This window comes from Xiphophorus couchianus, chromosome 24 (assembly GCF_001444195.1).
Source record: "Xiphophorus couchianus chromosome 24, X_couchianus-1.0, whole genome shotgun sequence".
In the NCBI taxonomy this organism is placed as follows: domain Eukaryota; kingdom Metazoa; phylum Chordata; class Actinopteri; order Cyprinodontiformes; family Poeciliidae; genus Xiphophorus; species Xiphophorus couchianus.
In genome coordinates, this window is record NC_040251.1 from 16,681,473 (window position 1) to 16,706,651 (window position 25,179).

At 38.1% G+C, this 25,179-nt stretch overlaps 2 protein-coding genes across 6 annotated transcripts in view; both read right to left on the reverse strand.

The window, feature by feature from the left end:
- LOC114140903 (uncharacterized) overlaps positions 1 to 25,179 on the reverse strand; it is a 1,158,965-nt gene that overhangs the window by 479,241 nt on the left and 654,545 nt on the right.
- The window catches only part of LOC114140911 (neural cell adhesion molecule 2), a 287,272-nt gene that overhangs the window by 50,225 nt on the left and 211,868 nt on the right, over positions 1 to 25,179 (reverse strand). For all 5 annotated transcript variants that reach the window (XM_028011230.1, XM_028011229.1, XM_028011226.1 and 2 more), the window contains exons 3-6: positions 23,349 to 23,555; positions 17,395 to 17,538; positions 15,361 to 15,498; positions 363 to 480 (exon numbers count right to left, since the gene is read on the reverse strand). In XM_028011230.1, the coding sequence (XP_027867031.1) occupies positions 363 to 480; positions 15,361 to 15,498; positions 17,395 to 17,538; positions 23,349 to 23,555 (607 nt within the window). The remainder of the gene's footprint in view (positions 1 to 362; positions 481 to 15,360; positions 15,499 to 17,394; positions 17,539 to 23,348; positions 23,556 to 25,179) is intronic.

Sequence of the window (25,179 nt, forward strand, 5' to 3'; positions counted from 1 at the left end):
TTTTCTTTACAGAAACTTCATAATTCATTTTATTTGTAGTTTTGTTTATTTATGTTGGATATTAAAAATATCTTCCAGTTCCAGCGTTAAATATTCACTAGAATTTAAAGTTAATTTATCTTTGAGAATCTGTTCTTGCCATTACTTAAAAATCCTCTTAAAAGAAAAGTATTATCGTTTATTGTGATAAGTTCTGGGACAATTTATCGTCATTTTGTTATTGTGACGAAATAATGCAACAACCACAAAAATGCGTATTTTGAAGCAAAGCTTCTCGATACCTTTGGAAATCTTAATTTTTTGACAATAACTTTTGACACAAGGTTTATTTAATAAAAAAACGTATGTATAAAAAGGATTACCTGTGCCATGTGACCAGAGGATCAGGAGATCCAGAAGTGATGCAAGTAAAGGTGACTGATTCCTGGTAGTCGGCTGTGGCGTTGAAGGACTGCTGAAAGACCGATAACGACGGAGGAACTGCACACAAACAGAAACAAGGAGTCACACATTCTGCTGAGGGGATGGGATGAAAACTAAACGTTCTGCGAGAAATGTCAGTTTCCATGAAGCCGTAGAAACACCTTCTGAATACATATGCAAGAAACTGGCATTGTTAGCAATCTGTTGGGACTTCCTGGAAATGCTATGGATGTTTGTAATTCCCACGGGGATTCCCGTTGACATTTTGACCCAGCTTAGGTGAAAACACACAGGGATGTGAAACGATTATGTTGTTTTCTGCTTCTGAAATGCTCGGCTAAATCCACTCGAACGGAGACAAGACAGAAACGTGTTCGAATCAGAGGAAAACGGAGAGTCTTTGCTTCCTGTCTGATTCATAAGGCCTGAGCTCAGGCAGCTGATCACGTCCGGCCGATTTCTGTGGCTCAATAGAGACACTTGTGTGGTTATTAGATTAGGAGTTTGAAGGACAAGCAGCATGAATGTTATTTTCTTTCCAAGGCGCATAGAGAGAAAAGAAAAATCACCAATTCATTTTTACCTTTGAGACAATGATTTTTATACTGACACTGCTACTTTAAAGAGAAAGGAACATTTCTCTGGTTAAAGAATGGCTCAATTGGCAGAATAAATAATAAAAGATTATTGTGACCAAAGACATAGCCTTGAGGAATTCCTTACAACTCAGAAACTACGAGGTTTATTTGAATTGTTGTGGAATAAACACACAACTAAGACTCCACAGAATAATTCAGAGGTGTAAAAATCACTGAGTGACAGTAAATGAAGACGGCAAGGAGATAAAATGATTTCCGACAAAAAAAAAAAAGCACTTTGTGACGTGAATGTCCCTTTGAGAGAGTGCGACACACAGGCCAATTTCTGAATTATTAAGTCATTCCGTCTTTAAACTTTGTTTTTTAATTAAACTATCAAGAAAGTTAAACAAACTCAGTCTGAAAAGGAGCTAGCGTTTTTTTTTTTTGTTGCAATTTCTCAACATCACAAGTACAATAAATTTGAGAGTATACATATAAAATCTTCAAAGTTTTCCTCTTGTTAATAATCTTCTTCAATGTAAAATGACGACTTTAGATGGTTTGGAAATTGCCCTATTAATCCTTCCCAGATTGATGGCATTAATAATTACTTCTTGAAAGTCAATCCCGTTAACTAAATGGAACCTGTAGATGTAGGGGTTATTAATTCAGTGCAGCAAAGGGAAAAATAACACAGAAAAACTGTTGAAGAACAACTCAAAACCACTTTTTTCTCGCCATCTGTGTCAACTACGCTACACACAAACTTGTTGCCACAGCAACTTACAACAACACCACAATATGCCTCAGGATTCAACACCAAAGAACAAAAACACTCCCACACAAAGAACAAAACATTCAGTCCGTTACAGTTTCATATTTTTAGTCTTGAAGTTTATTTTGCGATTACTAATAAGTGATCGCTGTAGTAGATTAGCTACTGCTGCGATTAGCTAATCTAACACATCAGTGGTACATTAGCTACCGATGCTATTAGTTAATCTAACAGTGCAATTCCACTGATGATCTGTTAGAGTTGGTGTGTTTAAGTCGCCTTTCTTTATTTATAACTAAACCGAAACACTAAATTCCACATCACTTCTACATGTTATGGTTGTCATAGTCAAGCTAGCATAACTGAATTACTTCCGTCCATCTCTTGCACTGTTTTTTTTTTCTTAATTAAAACTTTTCCTTAACCTTGTTGTTTAGTTATTGCAGTGTTGAATATTAGTAGCAAACACTGCCTTCCTTTTTCTTTTATAAATCACGCATTATATCGATAACTTAACAGCTAAAACCAATGCTAGTCATTGTTAGCGAGCAGCTTTTTGCCCTCTAGCAGGAAGCAGGGGACGTGACGTCACACTGTGACGGTCTATATGATGCAGGAAATAATTATCCATCTTTCGGTGACATGTATTTTATGGGAGTAGAAGCGACTTTCCTGCTAGACGAGCCACATACTGTAAATACAGCGTGTCTCACTAATCTGCAAACAGCAGCATTGTTACAGCAAAGGCCCTGATGACTTTATCAACGGCGCTGGGTGAGAGCTGTCAGCAACACGCAGGGAGTCCCTGTCACCTGCCGCCTGTCGTTTTATCAACCAACAGAAGGAGAGCAACCTCGCTCTCATCTTTATTCCCCGTCGCGCTGACAAGGGAACGACAACTTCATGGCGCTTGAATGTAAATGAAGCAAATCAACCCATTTCTCCAGCACATATTTACGCTGTGCCTCTGCTCCCACTACTCCCAGTGCTGCCACCCTTCCCAATCTCAAGAAGTGATTAAGTGTGTTTGGAGCAGCTTAGTGGCGCTCTGGATGTTTACTCTCTCCAGTTTGGGGATGATTATGACGTGCAGAAAAATGGCCGACGCTGGAGTAACTACAGCTGAAGAAGCAATTCAACCAAAAACAGAAGTTTTTTGGTTTCTTTTTTATCAGAGGGCTGAAAAACAAAACAAAGCAACTGTCATGGCTACGATCTCTTCATATTTAGCTTTAAAAAAATGAAATAAAGAATGTCAGAGTAGTTTCTGAGGAGGTTCTGGATTCAAAAAGAGTTTAACTTTACTTATAAAAATAACCTGGTTTATTTCATTCAAAATTCAAATATAAACGTTAATTTTGTGGTAGAAAAACTGTTTTTTACAGCTGCCTTTTCTTCTTAATCACAACAGGAAACCTTAAACAAAATAATAATAATAAAAAGGAAGATTTTCGACCATTTGTATATATTAAGAATTATTTTGCAAATAATTAGTCCAATACTAAATAGGCTCCAACATCTGCAGCAACAAAAAGTCTCATAATTTTTAAACAATTCAATAATTTCACTTTTTGAAAAATGTGGCTCTCGTGTTTAAGAAAGTCTAAATATTCAATGGTTTTCAGTATTTATTATAAAAATATTAAAACCAACTTTGGCATTCAAACAAAAATGTCATAAAGTCAAATTGATTAGTACAACACATTTCAGCAACAAAATGTTTAACGTAATTAAAAACATAAAATAAAAAGAATCATTAGGTTACAGTGGCAGAATAAATAGAAGTAACAAATTGTTATAATTTAGACCAAAATTAATCTATTTTTCAGAGGCAACTCTAAAAAGTGAGGCTGTTAACTTAAAAAAACTCAATGTGCCTAAAAGTAATTAAAAAAAGGCAAAATTGTTGCTTTAATTTGTTTTCAAGCAAACCTGAAAAACAAAAACACAAATTTTGTCTTTTTGTTCATATTCTTAAATGCTAAAAGTCACCAAACTCCTCTCTCCATTTTGTTCCTAGAAGGCAGAAACAATCCCTTTCCTCTGAAATGGAGCCGTGAGTAAAGCTCAGACTGCAGCTTCAGGACGGGAATATTTATCAACCGGAACTGCAGCTTCTCTTACACAATATACATAATGAAATCTGATTACAGTGTGAGGGAATCGGCGCAAAGCAAAGGCTTAATAATGCCAGATGTCGGTGAGAAAGCTGCTATCGGTTGTTGTTATAAAAATAATGCATCTCGGTTCACAGTAACCCATTACAACACATTAGGGTAAGTAAGATGTAATTGCACTGGAAATTTAATTTTGTTTTGTGTTTTATAACCATCTAACCTGAAGTGACTGAGTGTTTTTTAAAAGTCAAGCTAAACGACAACCACAGAATCAAATGAAACTTTGCACTTTTGATGAGAAATTTATTAGAATTAAAATAATTACTAATAATGTGACTGCAAAACAATCATCAATCCTAATGCTCGACGCTTGCAAAGAGGTGTTACGTTTTCCTAAATTTGAGTGACTGTGTGTAACTTACAAATTGAAATAATCTTGTAATCTCTAAATATTTAGTTAGATTAAAAGTCATGATAATTTTTATATGATTGGGAAACAATATTAAATCAACATTTAAAGCTTTTGTTCTCAATTATAAATAGTAAAGATAAGTAAATAAATGAGTGTTTCAGAATAAACAAAACAGGAAGTGCTTTTATTTTGATCTTTCCGGCAGGAAGTAATTCATAATCAGAGGTGGGTAAAGTACCCGAATATTTTACTGAAGAGTAAAAAGTAGCCATCCAAGAAATTACTGGAATAAAAATGTATTTGGTAAAAATACTGAGTAAATGATCAAATTATCAATCATTTAATATTTAAAAATTACATCATCAGACGGACCAAAATATAAAGGTAGGTGGAAAGTTTGGTATTTTAAAATGACAATAATTCATATAAGTAACAAAAAATGACAAAATCAGGCCAAAGAAACATTTTCCAAATCAATAAAAAACTGATTAAAACATGTTTGTCTTTCATTCAGTGGGAGGAAAAGCCAGAAATATTACTCAAGTAATAGTAGAGATATTTCATAATAAAATTACTGAAGTTAAAGTAGAAAGTAGAGCGTAGTAAAAATACTCCTAAAAGTATTTTTTTTTACTTTTACTACCCAACTCTACTCATAATATTGCAGCTAGCTTAGCAGCTAAGCTACATTTAATTTGTTTCCTAAATGATCCGTTTAACATGGGGTTTGTTATTATGAAGTGGCTGCTAACATGAACAGATTATGAGTCATAAACATCCCATAATAATCCAAAACATATCACCTAATAATCAAGGTTATCCTTTCAAAGTAAAAGCTGCAGTCTGTAGCTTCCTTTCACTCACCAATGAGACACAAGTCCAAGTCAAATCTAAAGAACAAATTCCCTTTTCTGATGTTTTTAAAATGGCCTATTCAGCTTTTAATCAAAGAATCTCTTATTTTGTGATTCTGAAACCATCTCATAGTAAGAAAGCAGGAAGAACCCAAACATTAGAGCAGAATGAAGCTTCGCCAGGTTGAAAATGAGCTAATCTCTGATCAAAACCATTGATTTCAAAAGCAGCTGTTCTCCAGTGTCGTCCTCAGGCGTCAGCGCTCCTCGCTGAAGGAGCCGCGTTAATGAGACACTGCCAAGCTGAGAGACTTCAAAAGAGCAAACCGGCAACAGGCTGGACGCATCCAAAAGGAATCTGGCAAGCTAAATGAATTCTTCATGTATTAGTCATATCCTTCAAACTTCAGACGATTGGTGGAGATAATGTGAGGCTTAAAGTCGTTCCCACAAACTTGAACAAACACTGTAATCTTATTTTAAAAGTGACAAGTCACTTGGACTGATTTCAAAAGCTCCAGAATTTGTTTTCCTTTACATACGAATAGGCTAGAAGTTGTGAAATCTTCTGAAAAACCACTGAAAGTTTTGCTTTCTGGATTAGCGCTGGAAACAAGCCAGCTTTTATTTATATAAATAAGTATTTATACTCCTTTCCTGATTGTGATTTATGTCAAGAAAAAGTAAGTGAAGAAATATTGAAGGACACAAGCGGTGATTTCCACTGACAGCAGAAGAAAGGAAAATTGCAAGCTCTGGTTTGCGAGTGAGTGAGCCAACAATTAGGTGAACGTGTTGAGGAAAGCTACATGGAAATTAGAAAGCATTTTTCTGTTTTGACTGAAAATATTATGACTAAGACAAAATTAATTGATGGCTTGGAAGAGGTTTAACAGGGATTTTATACCATGTTTGCGAATCTCTTGGTTTTATAAAAAATTACATCCAATGACAACTGTTTTTATTGAGTTTGGGTGTGCAGAACAAACAGCTTTCATAAAATTACTTTATAATCTGCTTTTGCTAGTATCCTATAAAAGTTTTCCTAAAGTTAAAAGTTTCTACTTGACATGGAAATAGTATGATATCTGGTTAAAACGGCCAAAAATGCATGAAAACCAACTTTTGAGGCAATATTACCAAATAATTTTGGTCCAGTTTCTAGTGCAAAATCTTAGTAGAACAAAACTAATTTACAAGTAATTTCTCAGCAAGAAATATGAGTTTGTTTAAAGTCAATAAAACCTTAATATTGTTGAAAAACTACTAGTCTCATTGGCAGATTATTTCACTAAACACTTTGTAAAAATGTTTTGTTACAAGTTAAATAATCTGAGAGAGTACTTTTTTCATAAATATTTAGTTATTACTAACTTAAAACTAGATCATATTTCTTGTTGAAAATTTACTAAAATATTTCCACTTGAACCAACTCGGTACATTTTTGTGTTTTTATAAAAAATGTCAACCTATTGTGGCACACTGAGTTGGTGTCAAAGTTTCAGAACATGTCTGCCTCAGGGGAAACCTGAGCTACGTCTTGTTCCATTAGAGTCCATAACGCCGACATAAAAGGACTGGACTGAACTCAGAACAGGATTAAACTTCAAAATTACCTCGTTATTTCCACCAAATCAAACTCTTAATTCTCCACGTCCATGAGGCTTATTTGAGATAAATCCCTGAAATGTTCAGCATTCTTCTCAACACCAGGCTGTTTTGCCCTCAGGTTGATTAGCCATTCAGTGGGTGGCCCGCTTTTAGTCAATATGCCATCGCTCTCATCTACGGCCCGCTTTGATGATACACTGGAGGCCAGGAGCTCCTGAGGGTCAGAGGAGTTTCAGTCGCTGCATGTTTGCCGGAAAAAACACACACTTTTCTGAAGTGGTTCATTAATATTTATGGCTTTACGTCGGGGGGAAGCATACAGTAAGCTAATTCAGCCCTGCTTTCAGATGTTCTGCATGACTGGTTAAAGCAGTAACAGCGCTAGCAGACAAGCTGCATCAAAAGAGAAACATGGCTAATCAAGACGACAAACCAGGGAACACTTTCTTTGAAACACTTCATTTAGAGAAAACTGTAGATTATCTTTGAACGATCTAGAATAAGCACACAGCTATGACAGCTGGAAACTAACAATCTGACCTGAACCTTCAGAGCCACATAAAGACGGTTACAAAGTTGGCCTTCTATCAGCTGAAGAACATTTCCAGGATTACAGGAAGATCCAGAGAAACTCATCCATGTGTTTATATTTAACGCATGGCCTGAATAAACTTATTAAAATTACTAACATTTATTGTCGTATGTTTATTATTATTACTTTATTTATTATTCACTTATTTTACATTTTTATTGTGTGCTATGATGGGACAAACAAAGTTTCACCTCTTTCAGGATCAATAAAGTATTATTTTATCATCTTAAAAAAACCAATCAGAACGCTGCTGCTGGCATTCTGACTAAAACCAGGAAGTAGATTTTAATACTGAATATTTAGACTTTCTTAAACACGAAAGTCACATAAAAAATATCAAAGCAAAATAATTGAAATGTCTAAGAATTATAGATATTTCTATAGTTAGAAATAATTATAGAAATATAAATGTTGTTGCAGCCTATTAAGTATTTGATAAATTAATTATTTACAAAATCATACATGTCATTGATTTAAAATGACATTGATGGTTTTTCTACCACAAAATGAACGTTTATATTTGAGTTTAGAATGAAGTCAACATGGAGAATATTTCTATTTTTATAAGTTAAACCCTCACTTGTTTGGATTTGTTTTTGAACCATTATAAATGAAACATTGACCAACATTTTGATGTGTAATGATGGCAATTGGAAAAAAGTTGATTTGTTGTGTTTTTATGATGTATTCTGAACTTCCTCGTTGCTGAAATGTGGTATAGAAATGAAATAAATGGGGTATTCAAAGAAAAGGGTAAAAAATAACAAAAAACGTTTTTTTGTTGCTAAATTATCCTTAAATCTCTGCTCCAGGTTGTAGAGTTCAGTGACACCTGGGAACTTCATCAACTTTAAAGGCGAGAAACGGTCAAACAGCACAAGTAGAAAGAGATAGAAGAGATCGCTGGGAGGCCCAAGTTTGTCAATGAGCGCAACAGACTAGATGTTTTATCAATCAGCTGCAAACTGTTTATTGTTCTCTGCTGCAGCGCCGAGGGATACAGCCCAGGCGAGGCAAAGCAGACAAACCGATGGGAGAAAAATGAGACATAAATGCTGTTTTTCTTTTCTTTTTTGCCGGAGGATGGAGGAGGAAGAAAGGCTGAGAAGTTAACTGATGTTGCAGCAGAGTTTCTTTGGGCTTCACCTCTGCTGAGGTGTGACCGCCACCTTAATGGCGTCTTTGTCTGAAAAACTGGACTGGACATTGATTCCTGTTAGCACAGCCGCTGCTGCCAACCGTGGCAGAGCCAAATTTGGAAAGTTACCAGCAGAAACGTATAGTTTTAATCTGAATCACTAACTTTTTGTTGACCAGACTTTTACACACATCCGAATAGATTACTTCTACACTGCAATACCAAGTAGTTTTAGTCACTTCTTCTTCAAAAATTCCTGTATTAATTTAAAATTCGTGGTGTTGCAATCTGGTGACGCACAAGTTAAGGTCACAGCAAAAACACAAAATCTTACCAAGAATTTTTTGTGTAGTTTATGGACCAAATATCTTAGTAGACGTGCGATAAAACAAAACTAACTCAAAAGTTTTAAGTCAATGATTTCTTAATATTTATGAAAAAGTACGAGCTCTATTGGCAGATTATTTCACTTATAATGTTTTTAGTGAAATAATCTGCCAATGGAACAAGCATATTTTCATCAGTAATAAGGAGTTATTTACTTACTTAATCCTTTCAATCCTAAGTTTCAAATCTCCGCCTGGATATTTTTGCTTATTTTAATGGTACAAAGTTCTTTACATGTCCGTTGAGTAAATATATATTTGCCCATTTATCCACAACAACTGGAACTTTTAATATCTAGCAGTAATTTTTGTAATTTACGTCTATTAAAAAAAGAGCCTCTCAGATTAATTTCACTACCCTCTACGGCGGGAGAGAAATTACCGTAATAACCCGATATTGGCTGGAAAGCGCAACGTTAGAATTTGTTGTGGCAGAATTACAGTACTGCAAATTCATCGCTGACAAGTTCGGACTATAAAGGGCTAAAACAAGCGTTTTTATGTTTCTAAAAAGTTAGTTTTGTAAGTTAGTTTTGTCTTATTTCAAGTGTAATAAGAATTTTCTCTACAAAGTAAACGAAAAACACTTGGTAAGATTTACTGTTTTTGCAGTGACTCAACCTGTGAGTCATCAGATTGTGACCCTATGGATTTTAAATTAATACAGCAGCTTCTGAATTATTGTTCCCTGTGCAGAGAAGCCACTCGTAAATTTTCTTAAGCACACAAATACTCTCAATAAAGTAGAATCATTCAACCAGTTTGTGATTTTGTGTGACAAACCAAGTTTTTCTACTTGCAATCATTTTAAAATTAGATTTCGTAGTTTGCTTAAGGACCACAACTCGTTCTCTCTTGACCCTCAGTCTGGTCCTGAACAGGGTTGAGCAATAATTGTCCCCCAAGGACACATAAGCAGCTATAATTTTGTACGCTGGAAACAAACTGGCTGAAAACAATTTATCTAAGTATATACTTAGATAAACTCTACCGCATTCTCACAACATGACAAAATGTTCTATACGGAGCTGCAGGGTGTAAGGAAAACATGTAATTGTGCTCCTACTGAATAAAGTAATATCATTTATGGATTAGCCACGTTTTCAGCTGTTCTCTTTATTTTCTTTCATCACAATGTCTCCAGCACTCATGGCAAGATTTAACCTTATCCACTAATAAATCGCATCCAAACTGAGGGTCTGGAAAGTAAACCCAGCAGGATAAACATACAACCTGAATGCAAAACGTGAATCAACTCAAGGTTACTGATGGTGAAAGCAGTGTTTACAAAAACCACTGAACATTAATGATTTAAATTAATATCCTACAAAAATATTAAAATCATTGCACAAGTACATTAAAAAAACATTGATGCAGGATTAGTCAAAACTAAATCATGCTCAGCTATGCTAATGCTAAACATAATCGCACTTACCATAAATAAATCTTTTTCAAAATACTGCTTTGGGTTTATTGTAAACACTTGAAGTTTATCCAGAATATATTTAGTATTTTCATCTCAACAACATGGTTTTATTTAAAGAGACGTCTACCTCATTGTGGCGCAAAGTTTACAGAGCTGCTACCATGGAAACAGATTTAAATCCTCAATCAGGGGGTCAAACTCAGTTTTATTTTGGGCCGCATCAAAAATCTGAATGTTCTTTAAAGTCTGGTTGTGCCAGGATATATTGATAAAACCAATTAAACTGTTAAAATATCAATAAATCGCTGTTCCTCTAGAATTTTATGATGGTTTTAGACATTTTTGCAATCACAATTGCAGATTTAGAAATGTTTGTAAGGAATTTTTACAATATTTGCGCTAATGTATGATGTTAAATGTGGCTTTTTATTACTCACTGTATGAACTACAGACTATAACTTAGCAATCAATTAAACTCAATGATTATTAACCAAATTTGGGAATAATTTGCAAAAAAATGTGGAGATTTGTTGATTTTGTGTGAATTCTGCTTATTTATGAAAAGCTGGAAGGACTTATTGATGTAATTTGTAGTGTAGAGGGCCACATAAGAAGCTAGAGGGGGCCAGATTTGGCCCCCAAGCCTTCAGTTTGACACCTGTCCTACATGATTCAGCTACCAACACAACTACTGCAAACTTTGGTCACAACGTTTTCTTATAGACTATACAAAAGTATTTTTTTATTAAATCATTTTTAACATCCCTGCCAATAATTATACTCATGTAATTAAGAAGGCTACTTTATTTATCACAATTATTCATTATAACATGTAAAATGTTTTGTAGGCTGTTAAAATTTGCTAATTGGCAACTGAGTTTACCAAAAATCTCAACTACTATTTATCAATGGTTTGTTGAGTATCACTGCTTGTCCTTCATTTAAATGCTCAGTGTTTATCTGTGGGTGGTTTTCTGCAGCAGCACAAGTCTAAGATCAAATTCGTGGGTGAGGAAATCCTCCGTTTTAATGATAAGTCTGTGTGTTCTGGTTAAACCGTAACTTTGAATTTAAACGTTCCAGAGAAGTGTAACAATAATGACTGAGAGTAAATGGCTTTTGGGCTGAACATAAAAATGCCACTGCCTAATTCCTGAAAGTCACACGCTGAAGGTAAAATGAGGCATGAATGAGAAGCCGACCCCATGACAAAATATATTTCCACTTCCTACAAGGCTGAGGCAGGAGGCTCATATTTGTGTGCCCCATGACAGTCTGTGGCATTTAAGTAAATGTCTCTTCTATGTATGTCACCTTTATTACCCCTCTCTGCACACCTTTATGCCAGAGGCTAAATTAAAAGCCCCTCTGGGCCGGGGACAGCTACTGCCCCAGAAACAAATGGGCATGTAGGAGGAAAATCACCAAAAAGAGCAGCTTGGCACTTCCCTTTGCTTACTTACTCATTCAGACCTTTTCTGTTTGGAGGCAGACCTGATTAAATCAAAAGACTGGAAGCATTTCTGCAACAATTGCTCACTTTGTCAGATCAGACTGGAAGTTTGGCCAAAGCCTGTTAGCGTTAGCGACTAGAGCAGAGGCTGCAGTGTCGCTTCTGCAGCATTATGCAGACATCTTGGGAAAGAGGGATTAATTATCCGCTCATTACAACACTGTAGCACCAAAATCTATTTAAACATTACTACAAAAATATGAAAAAAGCTTAGAAAATACATAAAATGACTTTCTGAAACTAGTTTAATACATCATGATTCACAGAAATTTTACGAAATGATCGATATTTTATTTGTTTTCTTCAAATTTTGAACTTTACAAACATTTTATTTGGCACTTTTTAGACTTTAAGACTGCATGACTCAGAAAACTTACTTAAATTTGATCAGTTTAGGTTTTTTAAGCAGTTAGCATGTACTTCAGCTAGTCTGAAAGCTAAATCTTTAATTATTATATTTTCAAATGTGATTACTTTAGTAACTTTTAGACCAGGGGTGTCCAACCTGTGGCCCGAGGGCCATTTGTGGCCCCTGGACTGACTTCTGCAATTCAAAAATGATATAAATGTGCACCGTAGATACAGACTGAGGCTTTTTGAACTTGAAGGATCAGATTACGTAAACTCTCTTTTACGTCTAAGTTGTAAGAACTTTTCAGTTATTATTTTGTCTATTTTTGGAAGAAATAAATATTTTTTTCTAAGAATTAAGTCAGAAATGTGTTCAGAAAAAAACCACCTGTCGCCATGCATGGAAATTTTATTGGATAAATTTTGTTTTCTAACTTAGAAAGACAACGATTTTAAGAATCAGACACCTTCAATACATTAAATTTAAATATTTAGAGCAAATTTGTCAAAATCTACTTCATAGAAGAAAAAGGCAAAACAAATAAAATTCAATTGAATAAAAAATAAATCTGATGCCTCTTGACAGAGAAGAAATGATGAGATCATGAAAGCGAGGAGCCAACTACACTTTGTTCTTTTGTTTTGTTGTTCAGCTGCTCGGCCTTTTCTCTCTTTGCTGTTGTGTTGCAAACCTGATCATGTTTAAAAATTCACGGAGGGAATCTTCTACAAAAAGTTCACAAACGGCAACATGAAAAGCAGACGGAGGATGCCTCTGAGGCATGTGGTTTTAAAGCTAACAGTTAGCGCCCCGTCAGGTGTTTAAACAAATCAGACGGTGTCTGCTGCAGGGCGAACATCCTCTAAGACGGGGTGAGCAGAGGATTTCTTCCTGAGGCAGAGAGAGTTTATCAAGTGTGGCTGTGAGCTCAGCAGAGCAGCCTGTCCCATCGCAGCGCCACATGGCAAGTGTTGCATCACTGCAATAATGGGCAGCGCCTCATTGAGCAGGCTTATTGGATCTACCACAGAAGTGAGGTAAGTGGTGTGCTAAATTAAATGCAATTCATACTTTTTTGGGCTGGGGCCCGCGCTGCTATTACATTAAGTGTGAGAGAATTACATAGGCAGAGACAATATTGCAGCTGTTGGAGCATTACAAGACGCTGGTGGCTTTAGTGAGATCACATTTCAATCAAGCCGGCAGTCTCAGGTGACTCACCGTAAATGAGAACAAATGAGGAAATTAAAATGACATCCATTGATTTCTGGACCGCGGCACCCGGCGCCATTACTAATTTTATTTTTCAGTCGCGTTGGAGAAGAAAGGGAAGAGAAAAGTCGCACTAATAGAAGCTTAAGAGGCAAGCGAACCAGAAAGTGAGTTTACTGAATGCACTGAATCTGCAGAAGATGACGGCTCTATTATGAACTACTGGAGAAATCTGAAGGCGTTTGTGTCATTTCACAGTCACTGATCCAACTCCAGACCATCCAGACCTCTGGTTAAATCTACTTCCAGGTCAAAGATTCAGATTTATATTTTGCCTTGCAGGGTTCATATCATTTTCAGGTTTTTCCTTTGTATGTTTTCAAACTTTTCCAGCAGCGCACTTTGGAGATAAAGACAAACACTTTTAGTTTACCATTTTATGACAATTTATTACCTTTATTAATAATGTATTGTGATGAAAAGTGTCTGTGTTTCAACTGTAAATAATGTTTTCCAAATTCAGGCTGTTTATCCAACATTACAAAACTGTGCAGTTTAAATATCAAGCACTTTCCAAACCTTGAAAACACCTCATTAAAACTCAAGCCCTTTCAAGGATCTGAACCCTGAATCCAAACCGACAGTTTCATCATGCAGTGAGAAGCATCGCTGCTTTTCTTCTGCCCTTGTTTCATTATTGCACCTTTAACCTTGGCCACCTGAACAAAAGCAATGATTCATGTTGAGTTTAAAAAAACAGGAGCACCAAAACAACTTGTGTATGCAGAGGGAGCCCGGTCCCTAATGCGCGTCAATCTGCTGGCACTGTGCGAAGAGGAGCACATGTGTGCCTGGAATCCAGATGGATGCTTTTGTTGGTTTACCCGAATCGAGGAGACAAAGACCAGCTGTGCAGTTTTTTGTTTCTTAACTACATATTCCAACACTGCTATGACAGACTTATTTTGTTGATTCTTCATCCCAAATTTCAGATGGGGATCATTTTTTATGATTGTGTCGAGATTTGTGCTCATGATCTTGTCAAACACAAACACCTGGTTGTGCTCTAAAGTTGGAATCATCATCGACATTTTAGTTCACAAGGAAAACATTTGTTCAACACGTTAAAAATTGGACAGTTACTCTGGTTTTCACTGATTGGCTCTATTTAGTTGATTCATCCTTTAACCAACTGGTGCAAAGTGAATGTGGTGTCTAAATTTAGTCACAGATATTAAACTGTACCAGCCAAATTTGATGGAGAATCAGGATTAGCCATTATGCCAACTGTGCTTCTGATTGGCTGGTCAGCCCTCCTGATGTCTCCTCTACCTCCCTCAAAAGTATAAAACCAACTCTGGATGTTATGACACTGTCATGTCCAAGAAACCAGTTTATGAAGCTCAAAGTGGGTCTAAAGAACCATCAGTAACTCAAACTATTGACAGAACCATGGTGCACTGAGTTGCTGCTGATTGGCTAAAGTTGGCATCTGTGTTTTTAAGTAATCAAGTTGTTGCGTGTTTTCACACCTGACAGTCCAGAAGACTCAGTTCGATTGGAGACCAAAACTGCAACATTTATTTTCACACTGTTCCTGCTCCCCTCCTCGCCTGCGGGGGCGCTGCACCAAGAACCACTGAAGGAAATGATACAAAGACCTCCAAAAAAACATGAGTGCAACTTCCTTCTTCAGGAAATGTAAATAAAAATGGAGTGGTGTCAGATTCTAGTGGATATTTGTCTTTGGCAAAAAAGCCAAAAATACATTACAGCAAAAGAAAGAAATGCCTGGTACAGAGGGAATATATACAGAAATAATAGAAAGTTGGTCAGATTTTAGTGATAATTTGTTACTTTCACACTCTTTAGGTGAGCAACCAGCCACCCAGAATGTTAGTTATCTAAAAAGCTAACAATTTAATTACTACATGGCATAAATGCAGCAGTTTAAATGATCGGACTCACCGTTGACGACCACGGCTATGTCCACAAAGTCGATCTCCCCTCTGGCCTCCACGCTGGCCTCGCAGCGGTAAACGCCCTCGTCCGCCTTGGTCACCTGGCGGATCTGCAGGTTGTTGTTTGGCAGCACCTGGAACCTGCCTTCACGGGTCGGGAGGAGAGGAGAAAGCAAAACAACAGCAGCGTAGGAGGAGCAGGAGATAAATTTAGGAAGAAAAATGGCATCTCCAGTCCAACGCAGTTAGCCTGTCAGTCTCAGCTGCAGCTCATTTACCTGATAACGTCCAAACAGATAAACACTAGCAATTACAGCTCAGCTCTGTTGGGCCTCTATCTGCTCTGCCCAGAAAAGATATTTATATCCCTGGATCACAATTAGAGAGAAATGATTAAAGAAGAAAAAAAATGTGCTTTCATCACTGTAGTGTCACAGAAGATTTGAATTTCAATTAAAAATGTGACAGATTCAAGGATTCAAAGGGTCACTCTTTCCAATCAGAGCTTTTTTTTCTTTAAGAGAGAGAGTTGTAAATCAAGGAGGGGAGATGAAATAATGAGCGGTAAGCGCCGTTCGCACTGCATTACTGATTTTACAGGAAAGGAAATTACTAAAAATGAATTCCTCCTTTGAGTGCTCCTCTACCTCCATCTTCCTTTTTCTTTGCAAATTAAGTGGACCATTCTCCTGATATTTAACACTGTTAAAACTAAAAAGGGTGGGATTACCAGGCAGAGCACTATAAATGGTATAAATCATCTTTTGCTTAAGGGAACAGAGGAGGGTTGACAATGAGACTGTGAAATCTTCCATGGAGAATTGGCAGTACAGGATAAAAACACCCATTTCTCTGCTGTTTTTATGTATTTTTGTCATATTTTTCTGGTGTGTTTTTAATCTCATGGGGAAGCGGCGCATTTGAATGTCACCCATCCAGCGGCTCCATAATCCATCCTCTCACAGAGGCTTGTTAACATGGTCTCTGTCCAAATTAGATGCCTCCTCCATTGGGTTTCTATTCATAGTTTTTTATACCCTTGTCTCATTGTGAATCCAAAACAAAGGAAGGGAAAAGCATTTCCTAGAGAACTGAGTTTCTGGCACTTTTTCAACAAGATGAAACAAGATCGGCGCTCATGAGCATTTTTTTATTCAAACATTCAGGTTCAGTTCCTCTGAGAATGGCTTTTCTTACAACTTTTATGCTCCAAATTATTAGAATAACCAGCGCCGACTGGTAACCCAGACTGTAATGTTATTTTCATGGTTATCACAGCTCCAAATCTAAATTGTGAGGCGCTGAAAATGGCAGCTATTTCCCTGCCGGCCTGCAAATTTCTTGGCAAGTTACAGCTGATCCACTGGGTGAACACAAACCAAGAAGAAAAATGTTTGCCAAATGAAAATAAGCATTACATACAATTGTTGCGGCTTTAACTGGTACATTTTGTTCTAGTTTTTAATGCACTCAGTGATTCAACTTTTGTCACATTCTCCATTTCTGCAAGGCGGCAAAATTGTTAAGTGCAAAGGGCGTTAATTATTACATTTTGGAGCCAGAAAACATAACATTTTGTAAGAACTGAACATAAATAAAACACAGTTTCTCATTATGAATTTCACTGTCTGAAAATATCAGAACATTTTGTTTATTTGAGAGATAAAAAAATTTTTTTGGTGGAAATATGCTGCAGGGATGTTTGAACAAATATTACAGACAGAAAAATGATACGGCAATAACCTTTGCTATAAAACAATCAATAAAACTGTACGAGGGAGCTAAATAAATACACAAAATACAGAATAGAGAGGATAAATCCCTGCTTGGTTGACAAAATAAGGAGACAAAACCTAGAAGTGAATGGATCAGAAACAAAACAGTCTATGTTATGGCTTTAGCCAATACTTGAGCAACAATACCTGAGCAAATTATAGGAAAAACCTTCATATAAGGTTGAAATTAGGTTCCCTTCTAGTAAAAAGAGTAAAACTAGACAAAAGGGTCAATCAAAGTGAGTCAGAAAGTGGTGATAACTCACTGTGGTGCTCCTCTGTGATCTCTTTGTCCTGGTAGTACCAAACCACCACCGGTACCGGCGAACTGATGACATCACAGACCACCTCTGCCGTCTCGCCGTGCCTGAACTCCTGAGGCGACTTTACATCCCGGAACGTCAGTCTCTCTGTGGAGCCAAACAAAAACACATTTAACAAATGTTACGGATCTCAAGTTGTTATAAAATAAAAACATATTTGGATAAATGTACAATACTATATGAGATAAATTCAATCTGCAACATGACAAGGTCCAAAACAAACAAGAGAATTAAAAAAATCCCAAGTCCTGGGCCTAGTCAAAGCCCAGGTCTCGTTAAGACTCTTTCAAACAACATAAAACACTCTGAAAATGCCAAAAAACATCAAGATATTCAAAGATTTATATAGATGTCTTGTATGAAACAGGGTTATTTTTTGGTGTTTATCTACAAAGATCACTTTCTTTAACAGATTAAAAAAATGAAAAACTGAATATTTATTGGAATCTTGTTGTTTTTATTCTTCCAACCTTTGTTAATTATCCATCTAATGAAAACAGTGACACAAACACAAGTGGAAGCCTAGTCAAAGTCCAGACTTGAGATCAAACTGATGTTAGAGAGAAGACTTAATGAAGTCAAAGAGGTAAGAGGAACCATTTACTGCAGCTAGAAGATGTATTTGAAGTATTTAGTTACATTTTTTGAAGTGAAATCTCTTTCTTTTCCAGATATAAAACTACTAGAAAAGTGAAACGGTCGTAGAAAACACCTAAATGTGTATTAGGGTGTCCTAATTTTTTCACAGATCTGTATGTACTGAACAAATACACCAGGAACGAAAGAAAAGCCCTCGATGAAATGGAAACCCAGACATTTTGGTTCTGAGCTTTAGTCTGAGGAGCCTCTTCAGCGATTGAAGAGCTTCCCGCTAAGCAGCAGCAGATCCGTCTCCAGGCCCCATCAGCGCCTCTGATGCGGGCCAAAGATGGCTCTGCTGGCGCCGAAGCCAACATGCCATCACCTGCGCGGCGCATCATGAAGGCGTGAATAAATCAGTGGCGGCTCTCCTATCAGTCTTCTCCGTTAGCGAGGCTCCAGCATTAGCATTTCAGCTGGGTGATTTATACCAGGCGGCTCCCTAAAATGAGCTTTCGCTCCCCGACTGCACCCTCCGCCTGCCGACGTGTCTGGAATCTCACCGTCTTCATTAACTTCAAGGATGCCTGTGCATGTTTCTGTCACTCACTCCGCTCTCATCATTCCCTCAGCCGCTCTTTGCTCATTTCCAAAAAAAGATGTTCCTCATTTCTTCTTCTGTGAAGTTTTAATACTTCTGCTGTCAGTTATTTACTCTGTTTGTATCCATTTCCTGCTTCCTTTTGTAGTCACGTTGCTCGACAAGAGAATCAGAAAGGGAAACATCGTCTCTGGAGAAACACGCTGCTGCAAACTTGACATCAGCAAATTGAGGAAACACTCAGCAGAGTTTCTGCTCTCCTGTTCGCAGAAACGCTGAAGTTAAACACCTTATATCAGCCAATTTCCCTCCATCCACATCTGGACACTTATGATGGGTTTGGAAAATACGCTTACCAAACACTTTAGTCAAGTACGAAAGAAAAAAAACAACAACTTGGCGATGCTAGAGTCAAAAAGTAACTTGTCTAATTTATAAACGATTTCAGTTCAGATTTAAAACTGTAGAGCTGCTGGTTAGAAATAAAATCTTTGTAGAGATTCTTTCGACAGCATAAAATAACAACCACATTGCTTCTTTTGCTTCCTCCTAAAACACAGACAGTAACATGCCCGCTTTTACTTATCAAATCAATGCTGATGTGTCGAAGTTAAAAAATTTGCTATTTTTTGTTGTATATATTTGCTGTATTAAGAGAAACATATCTAGTTTCCGGTTTCTTTTGGGCTCAATTGAATACATTTATTTTCAGTAATAAGAACAGAATTTAGGTCACTGTCTTTCAAAACGTTTGCTATATTTAGTCAGGTTTAAGAAAGAATAAGTAAAAGTCTCTTGGTTTTACCTTTTGTTAAAACTTGGTTATAAATATAAATATTCTAAGTTGTACTTTACCTTTTTCTTTATAAGAAACAGGAAACAATTTTTACCCTGCTTACAAATTAAAAGTCTCCATCTGCATCTACAGGCCAAATTTGTATCTTTGTTGAATTGCAGTCAGTCTATGGGCCACAAATGGCCCTCAAACCGCACTTTGGACACCTCTGACCTAAATGAATCAAGCATTTTCAAGGATTTCAAGCACCAGTATGAACCTTATATGTAGCAGGAACATTTCCCTGGACTGACCTTACTGTAACGACACCGTGCTGGAATTCACTGCATTTCACAAACCTGTGGAAGTGGATGAAATCAATAATTCGGAGGGGTGACCCGGAGAGTGTGTGTGGAAAGGTGTGTGTGTACTTTAACTCGGAGGTCAGATTGTTCTGTCCAACACGCTGCAGACCAGCAGGTCCGCCCAGGAGCGCAGGCGGGACGGCGGGCTCCGGCTTCGGCAGGGCTCTTCATTCGCATTCTGCTCATGAAGCCCACGCCACGGGGCCGCGCGTGAGCGGCGCTCAGTTGCCAAGGAAACAGCGGGGCTGGTTATGCGGTGAATGAGGCTATGACTGAACAGCGGCAGGTGGGATTGAGGCTGTGATGTCTCAGCTAATGCTTCTCTAGGAGAGGAAGGGAAGACAGCAGCGCAGCAGGTGATGATTTCCAGAGCGCATGTGAACGTGTCGCTTTCCTGGAGTTAATCCTCGTACTTTTGACGTTTCTTCTAATTAAACTTGGTGTTGTCTCCTGATCATGCACAAGGGTATTTAGTCAGTCCCATCACAGAGCTCACTGGGTAATTTCTCAGTGAGGAAATCTTGTGCTTTATTGTTAATTCATCACATGTAGCGTTTCTGGCTTTGAACAGGAATGAGTGTGTTCTTTTTTTACTCCTTTTTCCAGTTAAGGTCGGGTCATTTCAAGGATGTAAGCGCTCAAATGTTATAAATTCAGCTGTGCAGAGTGTGAAATGTAGCAATTTATGGGCTCATGTTAAAGAATCGTATATCCTTTCATTATTTATGCCTTGAGGTGGCTTCAGAAATGGACTCTACGGAAGGTCAGAGGTGACAAAATGAATGTCATTTCAAAGTAAAAAATATGGCAATTATTTATTTGCAAACAAAACCCAAACATATGATATGATATAGTCTATTAAGTCAATGACTCGATGCAATCTGCTGGGTTTCCTTTAGGTAATTAATTGAGAATTGAAATTATTTTTTTGAAAAGTACCTAGAGATGACATTTGTTGTGAATTGGAGCTTTATAAACAAAACTGATTTGAATTATAGGGATACAGATTCACATCTGATTGGTTGACTGGAGCATCAATAGCACCGCCCACTGACTTTGATGACACAAACTAATTAAAAGTGACCTATTATGTTTCCTTGAATAGGTTAGGATAGATTTATGGTGATACAAAACATTTTTTGGCACAAAATCGATCTTAGATTATGAGTTAGTTTAATTCAGAATGAGATGTTTTAGGGCAGGGGTGTCCAAAGTCGGTCCTGGAGGGCCGCCATCCTGTGTGTTTTAGTTCTCTCCCTGGTTTAACGCACCTGGATCCAATGATGGCTCATTAGAGGCCTTAGGAGAACATTGACAAGCTGAGAAGGTTGTTACTACAACCAGGGAGAGAACAAAAACATGCAGGATGCCGGCCCTTGAGGACCGACTTTGGACACGCCTGTTTTAGGGTGTCTGTCACTTTAAATCCAAATGGGCTGCTGCTGGCCACGCCTCCCAACTCAACATTTACACTTGCACATGAAAATGGATGAAAAACAGACTCAATTACACAACTGTACATCTTAGAAAAGCATTAGTAGAGCCTCCTGCACAACCCAAAAGAATGCACCAAATAATTTCTGGAAAGGTCAACAACAAAACACTTGTCTTTTCCAGCAGCCATTGTACAGCGCATACAGTGGTAAAACCAGCTGACCAAAAATTCTGGAGCTCAGCTTGGGGTTGCTAGGCGACAGGAAGAATTCCGCAATTGTTGCTAGGTAACGGGCAGTGCCTGCTGATTTGTGACGTTACATCCTGAAGGTTTTTGAAACTTCTCATTTTCCAGACACCAAACAACTTTAACATATTGGGTTTGTTTAAGGGCTAAGGCTATTTTTAGAAGTGGAAGTTTGAAAAGTAAGGTTCCCTTTAAGGCAGACATGTCCAAAGTCCGGCCCGGGGGCCAATCACGGCCCGCGATCAGATTTCATACGGCCCGCAGCTTCGGTCTTATAATGAATTATTTATGGCCCGCCTGCACTGTGAAACAGAATAAATAAATCATAAAACTTGAAACTGTAATTCCTCCTTTCACCAAATGGTGGCAGCACCACTTTAATACTATCAGTCTCTGCCTCCATGCAGCGAACCCCTCTCCACTCATTTCTGCCATGGCCACTGCAAAGAAAACGAGGAAAGTTTACAGTGAGGGCCGCCGCTTTCAAGAGAGATGGGAATTACAATACTTCTTCACTGAAAATCAAGGCAATTGTGCTTGTCTAATTTGTAATGAGATGGTTGCCTTGTTTAAGGATTTTGACGTAAAGAGACACTATCAGACTAAACATGCTAACACATACAACAAGCTAACAGGGAGTCACCGTGCTGAAAAACTGAAGCAGCTCCAAGCTGCACTGGCATCACAACAGCGATTTCTTTGGGCCTGAGTCAAAAGAAAATACCACCAAAGCAAGTTACGATGTTAATGTTAATAGCTAAACATGGCAAACCTTTTACTGAAGATACATTCATCAAAACTGTGTTATGAAAATGGTGGAGAATATTTGCCCTGAGAAGAAGCAAGAATTTGCGAATGTTTGCCTGGCAGTAACAGTGTGGCACTGAGAGTTGAGGACATAAAACTGAGTATTTTGAACGGCAACGTCTGTCACTATCAGCAGTGAAAAGCCAAAAGAACATTTATGCACCTGGATTTATGGCACTTATTTTTATTAAACTCTTGAGTAAGATTTGGTTATGAACCTGTAGATGTGATACAAACTATTACTTTCTGAAAGATATTGTAAATGACAAGAGCAAAATTCACTTGTTTTAAAATTTAATAATAACAGACAATTTTGTATTACTTATAACTCCTGTTTAAAATTTTCTTGAGGCAAAGATTTTTAAACTCATGTAAATTTAAGGTATTTTATACAGTTTGTTCAATGTTATCTGACTTTCCAGATATGAAAGAAAAGCAGAATTTCTGCTTTTAGAGGTGCCTGAGTGGCTTATATTTGGTTATTTTGTCATTTGAAAAATAAAGATAATTGTGACAATGAAAATTGTTTTATAACAGTGTGTATTTGCATGACACTTTTGTGGTTAAAAAATGTCCGAACAAACTATTGGCCCCCAGGCATCTTGACTTTATCAAATCTGGCCCTCTTTGCAAAAAGTTTGGACACCCCTGCTTTAAGGGTTTGGCTTCATTATGTGCTCAATGAGCAAAGGGCAGGAAAATGACTACTTGCATGTAGGAGAGTCTCCGTAGCAATGGAGTGACCCCCCTGCCTCATAACATCAATGGGCCACAAAGGCAGGTTAGAGAAAGTGCCAGGTCTCTCATTAAGCCTGGCAGGATCCGAGTCCCGTAGGCACCGCTAGCCGTTATTATCCTTTAATCATGAACACAGATTCACAGGAGCCACAGGCACACATGGACCTCAAGTTCAGGGGCATCCTTAACAGCTTGTGGTGCAGATGAGAATATGAATCAGCAGTGATCAAAACCTAATTTCAAAGCTTTATTCTATTCGTGTCTGACTCTCCCCAGGAGGCCAGCGTGGAGCATCTGCAGGTTGCTCTGAAGTACAGGCGTACCGTACAAACGGTAACAGGCGAAACTTACGGTAGATTTCGAGCACCACCGACGCCTCCTCCGTGTGGCCGCTGGCGTCGGTGGCCTGGCAGCGGTAGATCCCTGCGTCCTCGATGATGGCGTTGTAGATGATGAGTCGGGATCGGGACGCCTCCGCCTGCAGATTCATTCGTTTGCTGCTTACGATACGCTCACCCAGAGGGTTGAACCATTCCAGCCTTACAGGCTCACCGATAGCTGGAAGCAGACAGAGAAACAGGAAAAAAACAATATTTGTTCATTCTCTTTGTATTTAACATGCTAGCGAAGGTTTGCAGAGTCCCAGCTGGTTCTCTTTTTGTTCGTTTCTGAATTTGCTACATCAACTCTTGAAAATATTGCGCATGATTGGAAATTTATGTGATGGGAATCAACGATTGCTTTCCAAAGGTACGCTACCTGTACGCTTCTTGACATTTGATTGGATATGACTAAGCTGCTGTTTCCCCTTTTAAATGCGGCTGCATCAAGGATTTAGTTGACAGTGGCTTCTTGGTGCATCAAACCATGGAACCGAAAAAGGAAACACTTCAGACGTAAATCCGTTCAGATCAAAACCGAACCTGAACCGGAGCGTCCTCATGTGCCCCATGAAGCAAGACCTCGTACAGCTACTTAAGGAGATGACAGATCCATCTGCAAGCAGCAGGTTCCCCTCGTCTGGAAGGCGTGTTAATAAAACAGCGACTGTGTCAGCACATTATCTGGCTTATCCATCAGCCCAGAACAAGACCAGAGACAGATCCTCATTTTTACAATTTCCTAAATAGGAGAAGACGTCGGATTTCTGCAAAATCCAGAGGTAAAAGAAGCCGACAAATTAAATACAAGATGCCATTGAGCAAAACTGAGGCGTGACCTACAGTATATGGTCTATAGTGGTGATTGTACCCTGGAGGTAACACCTGATGGAAGGAGGGGAGGTGGAGCAAACAAATAAGCTAACTCTCCTCCTCCGCCACGTTTTAGCTTCAAAGCACAGTGATCGTACACCATCCCTGCACCCAGCAGATTCCTTTGCCTCATGTGGGCACTTGAAAGGAACAGATAAGTGCTCAGTATCACTACAGCTGCCTTTTTCCACCTGCTAGCACCACAATGTTATCGCCTCTCCGCATTATACAGCCTTCAGTTATGAGTTTGAGCTGATGCAACCGGCATGGTGACAGCCCCTTTTGAATCAAAGATGATGGGAGAAGACAGGAATGTGCAGAGTGCCGGCCCGTTCTGCACACTCAGCCTGGCATCCCTCTGTGTGTCTTAACATCTGCGTGAATAGCACATCTTAAAATCTGCATAAGCTCCGGCGCCACGGCGACATCTTGGCAGGAAAAGTAAGCGCTGACTGAGAGGTACGATGGCAGGACAATGATGACCACTTCTCCAGAGGCTAGCAAAATGCAGACACGGAGGTATTCTGATTTATCAACGCTGGCAGCAGCAAACCATCTTTTGGAGATTAGAATAGACTTGGAAATGTTAAAAAACCCCAAATATGTAAAGGTTTCTAGAACTGAAGCATGAAGCGGATCGCCTTGCATGCTGCAAGCGGAAGATTACGGTCTATAAATGTTTACTGGAGCCAATATTTACCAGGAACATCCCTGTAAAACTCAAGGAAGAGGCCAGTTTAAAGCAGGGAGGGAACATCCTCAGTCATTTATGTCTGTACTGGAAATGTACTGTAAACCCACTAAAACAAGACACAAGCTGTTCCACACTTTAAATATAAAAGTGAACTAAGAAGTCGAGTCTAGCATCACTTAAATCCGAAGAAAGATAAACTATTTAAAAAATCATTGTAAATTAGTCAAGTTTGTGT